Source organism: Pipistrellus hanaki (assembly GCF_964339955.1).
Source record: "Pipistrellus hanaki genome assembly, chromosome: 11".
Classification (NCBI taxonomy): domain Eukaryota; kingdom Metazoa; phylum Chordata; class Mammalia; order Chiroptera; family Vespertilionidae; genus Pipistrellus; species Pipistrellus hanaki.
In genome coordinates, this window is record NC_140513.1 from 65,107,413 (window position 1) to 65,126,882 (window position 19,470).

Below are 19,470 nucleotides of genomic sequence, written 5' to 3' on the forward strand. Positions count from 1 at the left end.
ACTTGATTGGCGGGTAAATAACATGACTTAAAGCCACAACTTCATGCTCATCCCAAAAGTCACGCAAACCCTAGCTGCGCACACCGATACCCACGTGGTGCGGGTGCGCACAGGCCATTGCACAGCCAAGCCTCCCGGCCGCCTGAGGGTGGCCAGGCTGCAGTGGCTGCACATGGCTGGCTAATGAAAGCCAGGACTGCAGCGAGCCTGGGAGGGTGACGGTTAGCCAACAGCAAATCCGCTGCAGGCCTGCTCCGGCCTCCCCCGGCAGCCTCACTGGCGGTGCCGGTGCTCCCCGACAGCAGCCCCCCTCCTCTCTGTCTCCACGGCCGCAGCGCGCACCTCCTCCTCAGCTTCGCCTGCAAGTCCCTCAACAGAAACAATGCCGCGCTCTGCCTGCTTGGCACAGTGCGGACTAACCTGACGAGAACAGAGCTCTGCACCTGAGAAACCTCTACCCCCCCCACCCCCACAAAATGCACCGAATCACACCAGAGGGGGAAAAGCAATATCTATTGTTCTGAGTCTCTTCCCCGAGCAAGAAGTCTTCCCGGCGGCGCTCACGCCAGAGCAGGAAAGTCTTCAGGGTCGTCCGGGTTTGGAGCAACGTCTTGTGTCTGAAAGAGAAGAGTGTTGGAACCAGCTGTCATTTCATCCAACCCCATTCGAGCGCTCACCGCAGGCCGGGCAGAGGCGGGCGGCCCCCAAGGCAGCACCAGGAGCTGCGCTGAGGGTGCCCCCTCCCTCTCACCCTCACTGCTGCCCGACTCCCGAGTGCCTGGCAGTGCCCCCACTCCTGCGGTCACAGACAGCAGGGGATTGGGGACATACGGAGGGTGGGTTTGGGATGGGAATGGGGGGATGAGGACAAATATGTGATACCTTAATCAATAAAGAAATTTTAAAATAAATAAATGTAAAAGTTCAGTTTTGTTAAAAACGAAACAATCCAGTCACCCAGTATACTAAAATTACACCAATCTTTATCCCTGAATGCAAACATACAACTTGAGGGACTATGTGTCCATTCATTTTCATACTGTCAGCACCTAGCAGAGTGCCTGCCATGTAATTAGTGCTCAATAAAAATATTTAAAAAAAAAAGAACAGAACCTTTCCCAACCTGGCCTCAACTGCAACCTGGAAACTTGTGATGTGCTCTGCTCTTGCTTAGGTATAACCACCTGGGGGCTGCTCCAGGGCTGCTCCTGGGAGCCAGGGAATCGCAGCCAAAGGAACGTCTGGGGGGTCAGCCAGGAGCGTCAGCAGGACTCGGGCCCACGCTGGCCACAGGGCCTCAGGCCCAACTCCTCCTAAACACGTATTGGCGTATCTGAGCACCAAACACGATGAAGCACCTTCTAAGCTCCCCTGGTGCCAGGCCCCCGGGAAGCGGATAAAAGCAGACATGGCTGCTGCCGCCCACAGACACAATCCGCGATCACAGCAGTGACAGCAGCTCCCACTGGAGATGGTGCTCCAAGAGAAGCAGTGTGCCCTGGTCTGGAGGGAAGCGGAACCCAGGAAGCCTCTGGGAGCGGGCAGGTCAGAGCTGTTCCCGGGAGGCAGGCAAGGGCCCTGCAGTGACCAGTAACTGTGTGACCGGGAGGCAGAGCTGCCTGGGCAGAGGGGGAGCTCTGACTGGAGAAGGGCTGCAGAGGGCCTTCGGCCTGAAAGCTCGGGGTACAGGGCATGCCCTCAGGCACCGTGAAGGAGGAGATCTGTTCTGATGCAGTGAGTCTGCTCTGAGCGCACCTGCAGGGCAGGCAGTGGACCGCTGGAGACCCTGGAGGCCAGGGCTATAGCTGGTCTGTACCCAACTGACGGCGGTGCTGACATCACTGTTCCAAACACCGACAGCAGGCCCACTAGAGAGGAGGAACCCACCACAGGACCCGACAACCCTCCGAAACCAGACTGTGCAGCCCAGGGCTCCTCCTCCTCGGGTTCCTCAGGAAGCCACGGGATCAGAACACAAACACTCACCACCACTTCTGCTCTGGGTCCATAGTTCTCTGTCCTTCGGATTCTTCCCCGGCCGCCCCGTGTGCCACCTCTGGCTCCGCGCCCCGGACGAGGGAGGTTACCGAAATTAATCTCCAGCTGGGACGTGATGTCATTGGCCGCTCTCCGGAACACATGGGCATCATCCTCGCAGTCATCCTTTACTATCTGAAACAGTGACAGCGTCACACTCAGCTGTCTCCAGGAACAGCACTGGGCTCAGGTCCGAGCGACACGCTGCCAGGGAGCGAAGGCCTCGTGGCCAGGGTGGCCTCCCGGTGTGGCCGGCCGGGGCCCAGGGTGGAAGAAGGCGGCAGTGCCGCTCTTCCCAGCACAAGGCGCTGCACATCTCACAGCCACACGTTCTCACGTGCAGTCCTAATGCAAACATCTCTAACTTACATCATTCCAATGAAACAAAAATTCCAGCGAGATGTACAATTGGACATGACTAACAGCAATTGAGATAAATGTTTTATACCTGTATATTTTGCTAAGATTAAAAGTTTTAAATTTCTGCTTTTAATTGCTCACAATAATACTTTGATAAGAAAATAGTCTCTTTCCTTGAACAGAACTTGATGGAGAAGCTCCTTTCGAAGGGGAGTGCTAACTGTACAAATACCAGATGTTAGAAACTGCATGATCTGCAACAAAGAATTCTTAACTCCGAGTATATGCAATGGTCAAATAACAGACTGGTTTCCGGAGGACTGCTACCAATGCTGTGTCAAGAATGCCAGCCGTTTTTTAAGAACTGCTTTACAAAATTCTTTGAGAAAGCACATTTTATTGTAAGAGGTTAAATAAGTTCTGCCTCTTTTAAAAGAAAACTGTATTAAAAAAGTCTCTCCAATTTTGATTTGGCTTCAACTCCTAAAGGATTTTTTTTTAAATCTCACTTTTAAGTAAAATATAAATCTACAGAAAATATACCCATGGTCTTGGATGAGACTCTCCAAAGTGCTATAAGGTTAAACGTTCCCACAACTAGTCCAGGAAATAAAATCAGATTTCCCTGAGCACATCAACCCCCCTGGACTAATGTTCACTGCAGGTTTCATGGTTAGCATTCACGGCCCTTCAATGTCTCAGATTAAAATCAAACAGGCCGCCCTGGCTGGTGTGGCTCAGTTGGTTGGAGCATCGTGCTGTGCACTGAAGGATTAAAAATAATAAAATAAAAACAATTAAAATAAAGCACAAGGCTTAAGAATATGGATTCTTAAAGTTAAAACAGTGAGGAAAAACACACTGGCCCTCTGGTGAAAAGATGCACCAAAAACCAGTGAGAGGGATGATTCCAAACTGGCAGTGGATCAAGAGGAAGCTACACTGACACTCTCTTAGGACCGAGCTGGAATTACAACTAAAATGCAGAAAAACCATCCTGAATAATCAATTGAAGACTGGCTGGAGAGAACCTTGATAACCAAGGATAGAAAGTGGAGACCGCTGAGACCGGTTTGGCTTAGTGGATAGAGCGTCAGCCTGCGGACTGAAAGGATCCGAGTTCGATTCCGGTCAAGGGCTTGTACCTTGGTTTCGGGCACATCCCCAGTAGGGGGGGTGCAAGAGGCAGCTGATCAATGATTCTCTCTCATCGGATGTTTCTAACTCTCTATCCCTCTCTCTTCCTCTCTGTAAAAAATCAATAAAATATATTTAAAAAAAAAAAAAAGGAGACCACGTAGAGACTGGCAGGAAGGGCAGAAGTACAAAAGGACTGGACGGGCTCCCATAGACAGACAGACAGAAGCTGAAGTTCTGGAGAGAGATCTCAGCTGTGGGGGGTTCCCATTGAGAACTCTTGAGGTTTAATCCCCCAAGCTGGGATCCCCAGCCCAGAGCATTAGAACTAAGAAAGGAGCCCACATAACATCTGGCTGTGATACGAAGTAAGGTTGCTACCTGCCAGCCAGAGATGGCTAGAAATGCAGGCACCCTCTTAAAGGGCCAACACTTTTGAGAGCAGCCACTCAACTTGACTGCAGCAAAGGAAGGGCAGAGTGGATTGGAGCTGTATGAGCAGAAGTTAGGGTTAGACCTCAGAAGACAGACAACCCGATTTCCTGTGCTGAGTCATTCCCTCACACGGCTGAGGACGTCTTTCTCCGGCGGACCCTTGCCCTCCAGGCAGCTTTTGCCTGTGGGGGAAGCAACTGTGCCGCCCTGCTCCCTGTTGGAAAACCTCGGACCGCCCTGTGGAGTCTGTGCCTGGCTAGGGTTAATAGCCTGGGGCTAATCAAGTCTGACTAACAATCAGACTGCAAGCAGAGGCAGACCTCTGGAGGCTCTGAGTCTTTGCTTGATCTCCTCTGGCCCGGGGCTAGGAAAAGCAGACCTTGGCGCACATCTTACTTCTTCCCAGAGGCACCCAGCCGCAGCAGAGGGAGCCACAAGCTGTGGATTGCTAGTAGCTCCAAACAGGTACTCAGGGCCAGTCAGAAACAGTGTGACACTGTCCTGCACTAGAGGTTGGGAGGAAGTAGCAGGGCTACTAATATATACATAGACACAAACCCAAACAGGCAGCCAAAATGCAAGACAAAAACCAAACCCAAAGGACAAGAGAATTCTCCCAAGAACAGCTAAGTGAAATGGAGATAAGAAATTTATCAGATATAAAGTTCAGAATAATGATGGCAAGGATGCTCAACAGCATGAGAAAAAGATACAATAACTAAGGAAAAAATAGTAAGAAATGAAGAATGACATAATACTGCCGAAACCGGTTTGGCTCAGTGGTAGAGCGTCGGTCTGCGGACGGAAAGGTCCCAGGTTCGATTCCGGTCAAGGGCATGTACATTGGTTGCGGGCACATCCCCGGTAGGGGTTGTGCAGGAGGCAGCTGATCAATGATTCTCTCTCATCGACGTTTCTAACTCTCTCTCCCTCTCCCTTCCTCTCTGTAAAAAATCAATAAAATATATTAAAAAAAAAAAAAAAGAATGACATAATACTAATAAAGAACAAATTGGAAGGAATACACATCAGATTAGGAGAAGCTGAGGATCAGATCAATGAATTAGAAGACAGGGTAGAAAAAATCAGAGAACTAGAGAGAAAAACAATTAAAAGTCAGGAGGACAGCCTACGGGACATGTGGGACAACTTGAAACATAACAGTAATTGCATCATAGGAATGCCAGAAAGGGAAGAAAGTGAGCAAGGGATAGAGAGCATGTGTGAAGAAATAATGGCAGAAAACTTCCCTAACTCTAGGTGAAGGAAAAGGTCACACAAGCTCAGGAAGCACAGAGCGTTCCAAGCAAGAAGAACCCAAATAGCTTCCCCAACACAGACTCTACATCAGGGGTCCTCAAACTTTTTAAAGTGGGGGCCAGATCACGGTCCCTCAGAGAGCTGGAGGGCCGGACTCTATGAACTACTAATTCCTACTATAACACCTCAGCTGCGCTCACTGCCCAAAAAACCTGGCGGGCCGGATCAGACTCCTCTGCGGGCCGCATGTGGCCCGCGGGCCGTAGTTTGAAGACCCCTGCTCTACATAATTGAAATCCCAAAAAGTTAAATACAAAGAATCTTAAAGGCAGCAAGAGAAAAGCAATTTGTTACCTACAAAGGAGTTACTATAAGGTTGTTAGCTGATTTTATGAGAAACTTTATAGGCCAGAAGGGAAAGACATGAAGTATTCAAGGTAATGAAAACCAAGGATCTGCTTTTAGTAACCAAGATTACTATATCCAGCCAGGCCAGCATGGCTCAGTGGTTAAGCATCAACCTATGAACCAGGAGGTCACAGTTTGACATCCGGTCAGGGCAGATACCCTGATTGTAAGCTTGATCCCCAGTGTGGGGCAGGCAGGAGGCAGCCTTCAATTAATCTCTCTCATCACTGATGTCTCTATCTCTCTTTCCCTCTCTTCCTTCATCTCTGAAATAAATAAAAATATATACTTTTTTAAAAGATTACTATATCCAGCAAGAATATCATTCAAAATAAATGGTGAAATAAAGAGCTTCCAAGACAAAAAAAAAAAGTTAAACAAGTTTATCACCACCAAACCAACACTAAAGGAAATGCTAAAGGAACTGCTATAATGAGAGAAAATAGAAACCTAGGCATAAAGAATTAAAATGGTGCCAACACCGGTTTGGCTCAGTGGATAGAGCGATGGTCTGGGAACTGAAAGGTCCCAGGTTCGATTCCGGTCAGGGGCATGTACCTTGGTTGTGGACACATCCCTGGTAGGGGGTGTGCAGGAAGCAGCTGATAGATGTTTCTCTCTCAATGATGTTTCTAACTCCATCCCTCTTCCTTCCTCTATATAAAAAATCAATAAAATATATGTCTTTTTAAAAGAATTAAAATGTCAATAAATAAGTACCGATTAATAATAGCCTTAAGTATAGATTAATTAAATGCTCTAATAAAAAGAAACAGGGTAGCTAAATGGATATGAAAACATGACTCAAATATACACTGTCTACAAGAAACCCACTTCAGAACAAGAGACTCCAGAATGAGTGAGAAGGGAATGGGAAAAAAAAATTTCCATACAAATGGAAATACAAAAAAATACACAAACAAACAAATAAAAAAACTGGGATAGCAATACTTATCTCTGACAAAAGAGACTTCAAAATGAAGGCCATCACAAGAGACAACAAAGGTCACTACATAATACTAAAGGGACTGATCCAATAAGAGGATATAACCCTGATAAACATTTGCACCCAATATAGGAGCACCTAAATATATTTAAAAAACAAAACTTTCTGAAAGACATTAAGGGAGAGATCAACAGCAATACAGTTATAGTAGGGATCTTTAACACCCTGCTGATTTCATTGAATAGATCTTCCAGACAAAAAACAAGGAAACAATGATTATAAATGGCATACTGAATCAGATGGATTAAACTGACATTTATAGAACATTTCACCAAAAACTGCAGTGCACATGGGTCATCATTCTCAAAGATAGACCACCTGGTTAGGACACAAAACAAGTCTTTACAAGTTCAAGAAGATTGAAATCATATCAACATCTTCTCAGATGACAATAGAATTAAATTAGAAATCAACTAGAGTAAAAATACCACAAAACGTCCTAACAAATGGAGGCTAAATAGCATGTTATTAAACAATGAATGGATTTCCAATAAGATCAAGAAAGAAATCAAAAACTTCCTGGAAACAAATGAACACACAACAACCCAAAATCTCTGGGACACAGCAAAAGCAGTACTGAGAGGGAAATTCATAGCACTACAAGCCTACCTAAAAAATAAAAAATAAAAATAAATTTAGTAATAAACTAATCCTATAACTTGAAGAATTAGAGAACAATAAGACATATTAGAGCAGAAATAGATGACACAACCAAGATTTAGTAATCTTGGTTACTAAAAGCAGATCCTTGGTTTTCATTACCTTGAGAAATAGAGAGAGCAAACCAGCTGGGGCCCAACATCCAATTTTTATAAAAACTGTCAGCAAAGTTGGAATAGAGGGATCATATCTCAATATAAAAGAGACTACAAAAACAACACAAAAGACCAATGAAACCAAGAGCTGGTTCTTTGAAAAGAAAAACAAGATTGATGAACTGTTTGCCAGGCTCATCAAGAAACAAAGAGAGAGGAGCCAAATAAATAAAATCAGAAACAAAAGCAAAGAAGTAACAACTGAAACCACAGAAATACAGGATTGTAAGAAAATATCATGAACAATTATTTGCCAACAAGCTGGACAATGAGAATGTACTGGACAAATTCCTAGAAAAATATAATCTCCCAAAACTGAATAAGGAGAAAACAGAAAACCTGAATAGGTCAATAACAATTAGTGAAAGTGAAGCAGTAATCAAAAAACTCCCAGCAAACAAAAGCTCTGGTTCAGATGGCTTCACAGGGGAGTTCTATCAAACATTCAAAGAATACCTATCCTTCTCAAACTATACCAAAAAATCCAAAAGAAAGGAACACTTCCAAGCTCTTTGTATGAGTCCAGCATTATCATAATTCTAAAACCAGATAAAGACACTACAAAGAAAGAATTGCAGGCCAATATTTCTGATGAACATAGATACTAAAATCCTCAACGCAAATCAGATTCAGCAATATATTAAAAAGATCATACAGTATGACCAAGTGGGATTTATTCCAGGGATGAAAGGGTAGTACAGTATTCACAAATCAAAACATGTTATAAACAAACTGAAAGTGAAAAACCACATGATCATATCTACAGAGGCAGAAAACAAAATCAACAAAATCCAACACCCATTTTTTTTAAAAATATTTTATTGATTTTTCCACAGAGAGGAAGGAAGAGGGATACAGAGCTAGAAACATCGATGAGAGAAACATCGACCAGCCGCCTCCTGCACATCCCCCACCAGGGATGTGCCCGCAACCAATGTACATGCCCTTGACCGGAATTCAACCCGGGACCTTTCAGTCCGCAGACCGATGCTCTATCCACTGAGCCAAACCGGTTTCAGCCAAACACCCATTTTTAAAAAATATTTTTTAATTGATTTCAGATAGGAAGGAAGAGGGAGAAAGAGATAGAAACATCAATGATGAGAGATAAATATTAATTAGCTGCCTCCCGAATGCCCCCTACTGGGGATCAAGCCCACAAGCAGGCATGTGCCCTTGACCAGAATCAAACCCGGGACCCTTCAGTCTGCAGGCAGATGCTCTATCCACTGAGCCAAACCAGCTGGGGCCCAACATCCAATTTTTATAAAAACTGTCAGCAAAGTTGGAATAGAGGGATCATATCTCAATATAAAAAAGGCCATATGTGACAAATGTATAGGCAACATAATACTCAATGGGCAAATACTAAAACCATTTCCCCTAAGAACAGGACCAAGACAGGGATGTCTGCTTTCACCATTCTTATTCAACATAGCACTGTAAATCCTAGCCACAGCAATCATCAAAGGCATCCAAATTGGAATGGCGGAAGTGAAACACTCATTATTTGCAGATAACCTGATATTGTAAAGAGAAAATCCAAAAGATTCCACCAAAAAACTACTTGATTTAATAAGTGAATTTGGCAATGTAGCAGGATACAAAATTAACACCCAGAAATCTATGGCATTTTTATACACCAATAATGAATTCACCTGACCAAGGAGGTAAAAGACAGGCACTCAGAATCTACAAGACACTGAAAAAAGAGACAGAGGAAGATATAAACAAGTGAAAGAATATACTGTGCTCATGGATTGGTAGAATCAACATCATTAAAATGTCCATACTACCCAAAGCACTCTATAGAGTCAATGCAATCCCCATATTTTATTATTTTTATTTTTAAAAAATATTTTATTGATTTTTACAGAGAGGAAGGGAGAGGGATAGAGAGCTAGAAACATTGATGAGAGAGAAACATCAATCAGCTGCCTTCTGCACACCCCCTACTGGGGATATGCCCGCAACCAAGGTTCACGCCCCTGACCAGAATCGAACCTAGGACTCTTGAGTCTGCATGCTGACGCTCCATCCACTGAGCCAAACTAGTTATGGCAGCAAGCCCCATATTTTATAGATCTAGAACAAATACTCCAAAAATTTACATGGAATCATAAAAGACCCCAAATATCCACAATAATCTTGAAAAAGAACAAAGTTGGAAGAATCACAATATCAGATATCAAGTTATACTACAAAGTCACTGTAAGAAAAACAGCCCAGTACTGGCACAACAACAAACATATAGATCAATGGAACAGAACAGAGAACCCAGAAATCAACTGAAGCCATTATACTCAATATCTGATGAAAGAGATAAGAACATACAATGGAAACAAGATAGTATTTCCAATAAATGGTGTTGGGGAAATTAGACAGATAAATGTAAAAAAATGATGACCAACTTACACGATACACAAGGATAAACTCAAAAATATGTAAGTCGTGAAACCATAAAAATCCTAGAAGAAACCATAGGCAGCAAAATCGCACACATCTCTCATAGCAATATGTTTGTGGATATCTCTCTCTAGGAAAGGGAAACTAAGGAGAAAATAAACAGATGGGACTACATCAAAATAACAAGCTTCTGCACAGCCACATAAACCATCAACAAAATGACAGGGAGCCCTCTGTATGGAAAAACATATTTACCAATGATACATTTGGTAAAGGGTTAATATCCAAAATATATAAGAAACTCATACAACTTAACAAAATGAAGACAACAATCCAATTTTAAAAAAGGGGGCAAAGGACCTAAACAAACACTTCTCCAAAGTGGACATACAGCTGGCCAAGAGATATATGAAAACATCCTCGAAGTCACTGATTATCAAAGAGGCGCAAATTAAAATTACAATGAAGTATCACCTCACCTGTCAGAATGGCTACCATCAACAAATCAACAAAAGGCAAGTGCTGGAGAGGATGCGGAGAAAAGAGGATGCAGACTGTGCAGCCATTATGGAAAACAGTATGGAGTTTGCTCAAAAAGGTAAATACAGAACTGCCATTTGACCCAGTGATTCCACTTCTAGGAATCTACCCTAAGAAAACCAAAACACCAATCAGAAAGAATGTATGACCCCTATGTTCACAGCAGCACAATTTACAATAGCTAAGATCTGGAAACAGCTCAAGTGCCCATCAGCAGACAAGTGGATAAAAAAATCTGTGGTACATTTACACCATGAGGTACTATGCCTCAGCAAAAAAGATTCTCTTAACCTTTGAGAGAGCATGGAAGGATCTGGAGAGTATCAAGCTAAGTGAAGTAAGTCAGTCAGAGAAAGACAAGTATCATGTGATCTCACTCATATGTGGAATCAAATGACCAAAATAAACTAATGAACAAAATGGGTTCAGAAGAGATCAACCAACGGACTTTTATGCATGCATATGAACATAACCAATGGACACAGACAGTAGGGGGGTGAGGGCATGTACTGGGGGTGGGAGTAGCTAGGGAGAAGTCAATGAGGGAAAAAGGAGACTTACTATGTATTTAAACAATAAAGAATTTAAATTAAAAAAATAGATTCAGAGACAAAGAAGCTGGAACACTGTTGAATCTCAGAGGGAAGGAGGGACAGGGTGGATGGGTCACAAGCGATCACCCAAAGAACTTGAATGTATATATACATAACCCACGAAGACAGCCAATGGGGTGAAGGACAGTGGCCCTGCCCCAGCAAGGGACAAGGTGCAGTGGGCTCAGTGAGCGAAAGGTCCGAAGCCAAAGCATGCTGAGGGCCCAGCTCCACTTGCAGACTAGTGTTAGGTCTGGACTTTGCGAAAATCAGAGCTCCAAGGGAATGAGAGTTATTATCCTAGTGCTTTTGTCTCTTAGGGTGCCCACAACAAAGGCTTATGCTGCTTCAAGAATAATTTCTGGCTAAAATCTCCAAGGCCATGAGATTAACAAAGACGTGTGCTTTCCTGAGATGGAAGCTCAGTGTCTCAGCTCAGCCAGCTGCTTCAAATATTCCAGGAGCCTTCTCTGCGGAGCCGGAGTCTGGGAGGAGAATCTGATGAGAATTACGGAGAGCAGCTTCTATTTTTACCTAACGTGTCAGCTGCACATGTCACCCTGACAGCACATTTGTTTTAGACAAGGCTATATTTACAATTCCCCAGAACAAAAAGAACAACAAAAGTGGAGAGGAAAAGAACCAACCAAGTTAACTGATGTACTTGTTAAAAAAAGAAAAAATCTCTCAGAGATTTCCACTTGTAGAAAAAGTCACCTGTAGTAGATAGCTCAGAACTTACTAGTCAAGGCCCCTAAGAGCCTGGAGTACCCAAACAGGAGGGTGGAAGGGGATTCTGTATCATAAACAACACTTTAATGAAGGTATTCGTTCAAAGAATGCAACTAACCAAAGTGTAAATTAGCTGCAGTGGGTGTGGGTCAGTGGTTAGAGCATCAGCCCACACACTGAAGGGTCTTGGGTTTGACTTCCAGTCAAGGGCACGTACCTGGGTTGCAGGTTCAATATCTGGCTGTCAGAGCGCACCCAGAAGGCAATCAATCAATATGTCTCTCTCACATCAATGTTTCTCTCCCCCCCCCTCTCTTTCTCTCTCTTCCCACCCCCCACTATCCTTCCCTCCTTTCACTCTCTCTTTAAAAAAAAAAAAAAAAGAAAAAAAGTCAATGGAAAAAATATCCTTGGGTGAGGATTATCAGGAAAACAGTGTAAATGGGAATGAGACAATACTATATGGTGCAAAATCCCTGAGTTTCAAACAGAAAATAAATGAATAATATCCAGCAGAGAGCATTTGCTCATCACCATCACTGACACAGAGACTGGCATCTAGATAAGCAGCAGGAGCAAATAATGCAAATTATAAATGTTCAAATTAGAATGCTTTCGTGTGCCCTTAAGTTCAGTAACTTACACAGAAATGTAATTACAGGCTTTCTGACCACCCAGCCACCGTGACTCAGTGGCTGAACCGTCAACCTATGAACCAGGAAATCACAGTTTGATTTCCAGCCAGGGCACATGTCGGGGTTGTGGCTGGATCTCCGGTGTGGGGCATGCAAGAGACAGCGGATCAGTGATTCTCTCTGGTCAGTGATGCTTTTATCTCTCTCCTCCTCTTCCTTTCTCTCTAAAATATATATATATATATATATATATATATATATATATATATATATATATATATATATTTTTTTTTTTTTTTTTTTTTTTTTTTTTTTTAAAGACTGACCATCCTTGTCAATATATTTTCAAAGCGGAGGCCTCCAATAGAGAGCTGAACAGAAGCCAGGAGCAGGAAGGCCTCACAGGAGAGGTGCTGTGAGCAGCCCCGACTGGACAGCAGGCTGCTAGGCTCCTCGACTGAGTTTCAGCAGTTACGCAAGGGAGCAAAGCTGCCGCACAACACAAAAAGGCGTCACAGGCATAGCACCCCGGCCGGTTTCAAATGATCAACCCTCCCAATTAAGTGCCCTAAGAACTAGAGGTGAGAGTAATCTAATCATGTTAATGTTGAAATGGCATCATTCAGAAACATTCTGTACCTCCCTTGATACAAAAATGAAGTGCAATTAACATGAACTATTTGCACAGTCTCAGCAGAGTTCTGGTTGAGCAGAAAATTCAGTGTCACTATGACTACTTTGTACTGTCAAAATTCAACCATTTCATAATAAAAATATAGTAAAATTAGGCACACATCATCTCGATGATTATTAGGTAGAAACTAGAATGCCAACTGCCAATGTTACATTTTCAAAATAGAAGTGGGAAGTCCCATCTCGTTTCCAGTAAGGTATCAGGGAAGATTAGCTCCAGACAGAACAACATGCTTACATCATCTCTGTATCGGGACTTGTGTATCACCACTGCTTTGGAAGGGACCGTGCACTCAGGTTTCCGGATGTTAAATTCAGGTTTCGGTCTGGTCTGTTCTTGAAGAATTTTCCACTCATCTAGGGTCATCTCTTGAACTTGAGTTTCTTCTTCTACCTCCAACTCAGGAACTCTGGAAAGTATGATCATAAAGAATTACTTTTGATGGGTCTGAAAAGTCTACTTTCTCAAAGAAAAAGTCATAGCCATTAGTTTAACATACTTTCATGATACTGCATCTCAACTCTAAAGAAGGTAAGAAAAATCTTTGTGCTGAGACCGGTTTGGCTCAGTGGATAGAACATCGGCCTGCAGACTGAAAGGTCCCGGGTTCAATTCTGGTCAAGGGCATGTACCTTGGTTGTGGACACATCCCCTGTAGGGTTGGTGCAGGAGGCAGCTGATCGATGATTCTCTCTCATCGATGTTTCTAACTCTCTATCCCTCTCTCTCCCTCTCTGTAAAAAAATCAATAAGATATAATAAAATAAAAAAAGAAAAGAAAAATCTTTGGGCCAAAAGCTTCCTTGTTTTATTTTCACAACTTTATGCCATCACTGCCAATGGAAGAGACTTCCTGTCTGTGCTCAAAGCAGTCTTTGAAAAGTAGGAACATTACCATCCCAATGACAGGCACCTGACCACCAGGACTTCCTTCCCAGATGGCACTGCACATGACATGAGATAATTGTAGAGGAAAGTGGGAGAAGCTACTAAGGTAAAACAAAGGAAACCATGAACACATTATAAAACAATGGGTCACAAATGCCTACTTTTATAAATAGTCTCTTTTTACATGTTTATCTTTTTAAAAGAAAAAGAAAAAGATAAAACATGTAAATCAGAAATCTGGACTTTAAAGAAGTCCAGAAATAAACCCTCACATCTACAATCAACTGATTTTTTTTGGACCAGAATGCCAAAGACAAAAGAAAACAGTCTCTTCAAGAAATGGTGCTGGGAAAACTGGGTATTCACGGGCAAAAGAAAGAAGTTGAATCCCTACCTCACATCAAAATGTAAGAGCTGGAAGTATGAAACTCTAGAAAACATAGCTATAAACCTTTATAACTTAGATTAGGCAATGGTTTCTTATATATGACACCAAAAGCACAAGCAACAAAAGAAAAAGCAAAAAAACTGGGCATCACCAAACTGAAAACTTTTGTGCTGCAAAGAATACCATCAGGAAAGTAAAAAAGACAATGCACAGAATGGTAGAAAACATGTAATCATCATATATCTGATAATGAACTTCTAAGAACATACCAAGGATTCTTAAACTCAGTAAAAAGAAATGATCCAACTCAAAACCAGGCAAGGCTCTGAATAGACATTTTCCCAAAAATAGGTCTGTACATAGGCAATAAGATGCTCAATATCATCAGACCTCAGGGAAATGCAAATCAAAACCACATCAACTTTCATCACTCCACCAACACGGAGATGTTTAGACACAAAAGGCCATTTTAAAAGTGTTGGTGAGCCCTGGCTCAGTTGGTTTGAGCGTTGTCCCAATATGCCAAGATTGCAGATTCAATCCTCGGTCAGGGCACATCCAAGAATCAACCAATAGGGCATAAATAAGCAGGATAAGAAATCAATCTCTTTCTTTTTAAAAACCAATCAATCAATAAATAAGTGTAGGTGAGGATATGGAGAAATTAGAACCCTCTTATATTGCTGGTGGAAATATGAAATGGTGTGACCATTTTGGAAAACAGTCAGACAGTTCCTCAAAAATTTAAACATAGCGCCACCATCTGACCTAGCAATGTCATTCCTAGGTATGTTAGTATACCCAAGAGCAATAAAAACGTAAGTCCAGCCGAAACCAGTTTGGCTCAGTGGAAGAGCATTGGTCTGCGGACTGAAAGGTCCCAGGTTCGATTCCGGTCAAGGGCATGTACATTGGTTGCAGGCACATTCCCAGTGGGTGGTGTGCAGGAGGCAGCTGGTCGATTGTTTCTCTCTCATCGATGTTTCTAGCTCTCTATCCCTCTCCCTTCCTTTCTGTAAAAAATAAATAAAATATTAAAAAACAAAACAAAACAAAACAAAAATAATTCCTTGGGGTGCCCCGGCTCCAGGTTACTTCTTTGGGGCAATCCATTGAGGAGCCCAGATGGGTGGGTGAGGCCTACCTCTTTGGGGAGATCAATCACGGACTCCTGCCCTGTGGGGGCACAGGCCAGGTTGGGGAACCGCCTGCCCCCCAATTGTGTGCACCAGGCCTCTAGCTATTTGTAATAGGCAAAAAGAAGAAACAGCCTAAATGTCAATATGCCAATCAGCTGATAAACAGATAAACAAAATATGATCTATCTACATTATAGAATATTATTTGGCTAAAAGAAGGAATGAAGAACTGATATATATTACAACATGTGTAAATCTTAAAAATATTTATGTGAAACAAGTCAGCTACAAAAAGTTTATGTAGGATTCCATTTATATAAAACAACCAGAAAAGGCAAATTCATAGAGATAGAAAGCAGATTAATGGTAGCCAGGGAGAGGGGAAGAGAGAGTCAGGAGAGGTAGGGGCTGAGGGGATAGTGAATAGGAATTGAATGTTTATAGGTGTGGGGTAATGAAAATGTTTTAGAATGAGATAATGGGGATAGTGACATAACATTGTGAAAAGTACTTTATGTCACTTCATTGTACACTTTAAAATGATCAAAATTGTGGGGTAGCTCACAATTAGAGTATTGTCCCAATATGCTAAGGTTGTGGGTATGATTCAGTAGGAGCACATATAAGAAGCAACCAATGATGCATAAATAAGTGGAACAACAAATCAATGTTTCCCTCTCTAGTCAATAAATTTTAAAATATGATCAAAGATATAAATGTTATGTTACAATATTCTACCACCAAAAGATATAATAAAGAAGAAATGAAATATTAATATATCCTATGATAAGGATGAACCTGAAGGAAGGAGGAACAAGATGGCAACATAGGTAAACACCTGTACTTGCCACCTCTCACAACCACATCAAAATGACAACTAGGGATCTTATCTGAGACCTCAAAAAACCACAACTGTGGAGACCACGGAGCAGCTGTGGGGCCCCGATCGGTGCGGACACGCGGATTCCACAGAAAGGTTGGATTTTGCCGGGGATAACGTGGGGTGTCTGGGTCCCGGCAGCGGAGGCGGCAGCTGCAGAGGCTGTAGCAGCAAAAGCTGCAGCCGCTGCTGCGGCAGAGACAAAAGCCGGTGGCAGAGACAAAAGCATGCGCGCTGCATGATCCAGAGGTCCGTGGAAATCTGTGTCCACAAAAGCCCCTCTGTTGGGTCTGGCGTGATCCATGAGAGTGGATGGGGGTCCTCAAGGTTGCTAATAGTGGGGTTCTCTAGGGAACAACCCATTGGGATCTGACCCGGAGGGAGAACATAGGAGTTTGAAAGGTATGCAGTCTGTTTGTAATTGCACGAAGACCGGTCAGTCGCACACCTGGCCTTGTTCCCCTACAACCCTTTGCTTCTGATTACAAAGGAGAGACCACCCAGATTGGCTGGCCCTGAGAGACGGCAGGGGAAACTGCTTTTCTGGAAGCTGGGAAGCAGAGCAGGGAGAGACCATTTGGAAACCAGCTCCGAGGCAGCCCACTTACACAAACCGGTATTGAGAGCCATAGAGAAAGAGGGCTAGAGCAGCCAAAAAGATGGAGACATCAATCCAGAAACACTGCCACCTAGGGGCTGGAGTACAAACTGACTGTGTTTATTATTAGTTTTATTTAATCAAAAACCAAGAAACTAAGAAATCACCAACTTAAAATTAAGGACTAGCTTACAATACTAAGGTGCAGTGGGATGCAGGAAACTGCAATACTGTCTTGACTGAGAAACAGGCGTGCCAAACAGAATAACGGAGGAAGTGAATGGCCTTCACTACTGCACACTTTTTTGCTAATTTTTTTATTTTTTATTTTATTTTCATTTTTTGCATCTTTTTCTTAAGAAACAAAATTTTTTCCTTTGTTCCTCACTTGATTTTACCTTTTTAATTACTAGATTTTTAGGTTCAATCAGCATTATTACTACTGCATTTTAACTTTTTTGTTTTCTTTTTCTTTCTTTTTTTTCTTTTTTTAAATGCCATTTTATTTTCTCTTTATTTTACATTGGAATTAGTGTTCTTCATTCTATTTTCATTTCTCCTTTAGCATTGTTTAACCCTCACTCAACATGACCTTTACACCATCACTCTTCCTAACCTTTTCCCTTTTGCTGTCCTGTTTATCTTAGCCCTTTCCTGCTTTAGATTTTCCCTACTCTTTCTGTCTACCCCCTGCTAAAATGTTTACCCTACTTATATATCTAATTTCCAATCCCGTGTCAAGTGCATACACACCCCTTTCTTAGCTGTATTAACTAGCAAAAAAAAAAAAAAATTGTTTTCCTCTCTGTCCTTTTGATGCTGTTTGCGTGAATGTTGATTATATTGTATTTTTATGCTTTTTAGTGATATTATTTTGCTTATTCTTTTGTTGTTGCTTGGTATTTTTTTATTTGCTTTGTTTTTGTTTTTTACTTCTGTTTTCCCTTGCTTTGCTGGATATTAGTGGGTGTTGTAGTCTGTATCAATCTCCAGGTACTGTCACTGGCATTTGCTGGGGTTAGTGGTTATTCTATTGAAATCTTCTCCCCATATATATAGTTTGTTCCCCTTTTATTTCTTAGTGTCTTTTTTGTCTCTCTCTCCCTTTTTTTTCTTTAATTTTTCTGTTTCCCAATTTCATTTTGACACTCTTTTTTTCCCCTTTTTTTTCCTTTCTTTTTCTTTTTTTCCTGCCCTCTTCTCTTTTTACTCTTCTTCTTTCTCTCCTAGCCCCTAATTTGCCTTTCCCTAGTTGTCACCTGTATTGGAGGTTATTAATATCGCAAACACATTTCTGTTCAGTGCATTGTGTGTTGTACCTGGTTGTGCTGTATTTTGAGCCTTTAAATCAACGCAGGAAAAAGAGAACTACATAACCAGACATCCTGAAAAGAGAGACCATGGGGAGACAAAAAAAACAAAACAAAACAAAAAAAACAAACAGCCCACATATGAAAGAAAAGCAGGCATCACCAGAAAAAGAAGTAAAGAAGTTAGAAGCTAGCAACCTACCAGAGCAAGAATTCAGAGTAATAATCATAAGATGGCTAAAAAGAATGGAAGACAGATTTGAAATATGAGTAAGAACCAAGAAGAAATGAAAAATTACATCGCTACTGTGAAAAACTCAATAGAAAGCATCCAAGAGTAGATTAGAAGAAGCAGAGGATAACATCAGTGAACTAGAAGATAAGATGGAAAAAAATACCCAATTAGAGCAGCTTCTAGAAAAAAAAATTAAAAAACAGGAGGAGAGCCTTTGGGACAATACAAAACAAAACAATATTAGAATAATAGGGGTTCCAGAAGGAAAGGAAACAAAGAAAGACATGGAAAACTATTTCAAGAAATAATGACAGAAAACTTTCCTGAGATAGAGAAGAAAAAACCTACACAAACCCAAGATTCTCACAGAGTCCCAAGCAAAATGAACCCCAAAAGACCGACGCCAAGGCACATTATAATTAAAGTGGCAAACACCAACGACAAAGTAAGAATCTTAAAAGCAGCCAGAGAGAAACAGAAAGTTACATATAAAGGAACCCCCATCAGACTAGCAACTGATTTTTCAATAAAAACTCATCAGGCCAGAAGAGAATAGAATGAAATATATAAAACGTCATGCAAAGGAAGGGTCTGAATCCAAAAATACTGTACCCAGCAAGGCTATCAATCAAAACTGAAGGTGAAATCAGGATTTTCACAGACAAAAAAAAAAGTCTAAGGGAATTTATCACCACCAAACCAGCAATGCAAGAAATGCTAAAGAGTCTACTGTAAAAATAAAAAACAAATAGGAAACAAAGAAGGAACACAGGAGTATAGAATAAAAATGGCGACAAATAAGTACCTATCAAATAATAACTTTAAATATAAATGGATTAAATGCCCCAATCAAAAGACATAGGGTAACTGATTGAATAAGAAAATAAGACCCATACATCTGTTGTCTACAAGAAACACACTTCAGAAAAAAAAAGATGCACACAAACTGAGGGTGAAGGAATGGAAAAAGGTTT

General features: G+C 41.9%; 1 protein-coding gene across 1 annotated transcript in view; it reads right to left on the minus strand.

The window, feature by feature from the left end:
• Positions 1–495: 495 nt before the first annotated feature.
• Positions 496–19,470, minus strand: part of HABP4 (hyaluronan binding protein 4) — a 42,647-nt gene continuing 23,672 nt past the window's right edge. The window contains exons 6-8 of the mRNA XM_084898984.1: positions 13,296–13,467; positions 1,987–2,172; positions 496–617 (exon numbers count right to left, since the gene is read on the minus strand). Coding sequence (XP_084755110.1) covers positions 561–617; positions 1,987–2,172; positions 13,296–13,467 — 415 coding nt within the window. The 3' untranslated portion in view covers positions 496–560. The remainder of the gene's footprint in view (positions 618–1,986; positions 2,173–13,295; positions 13,468–19,470) is intronic.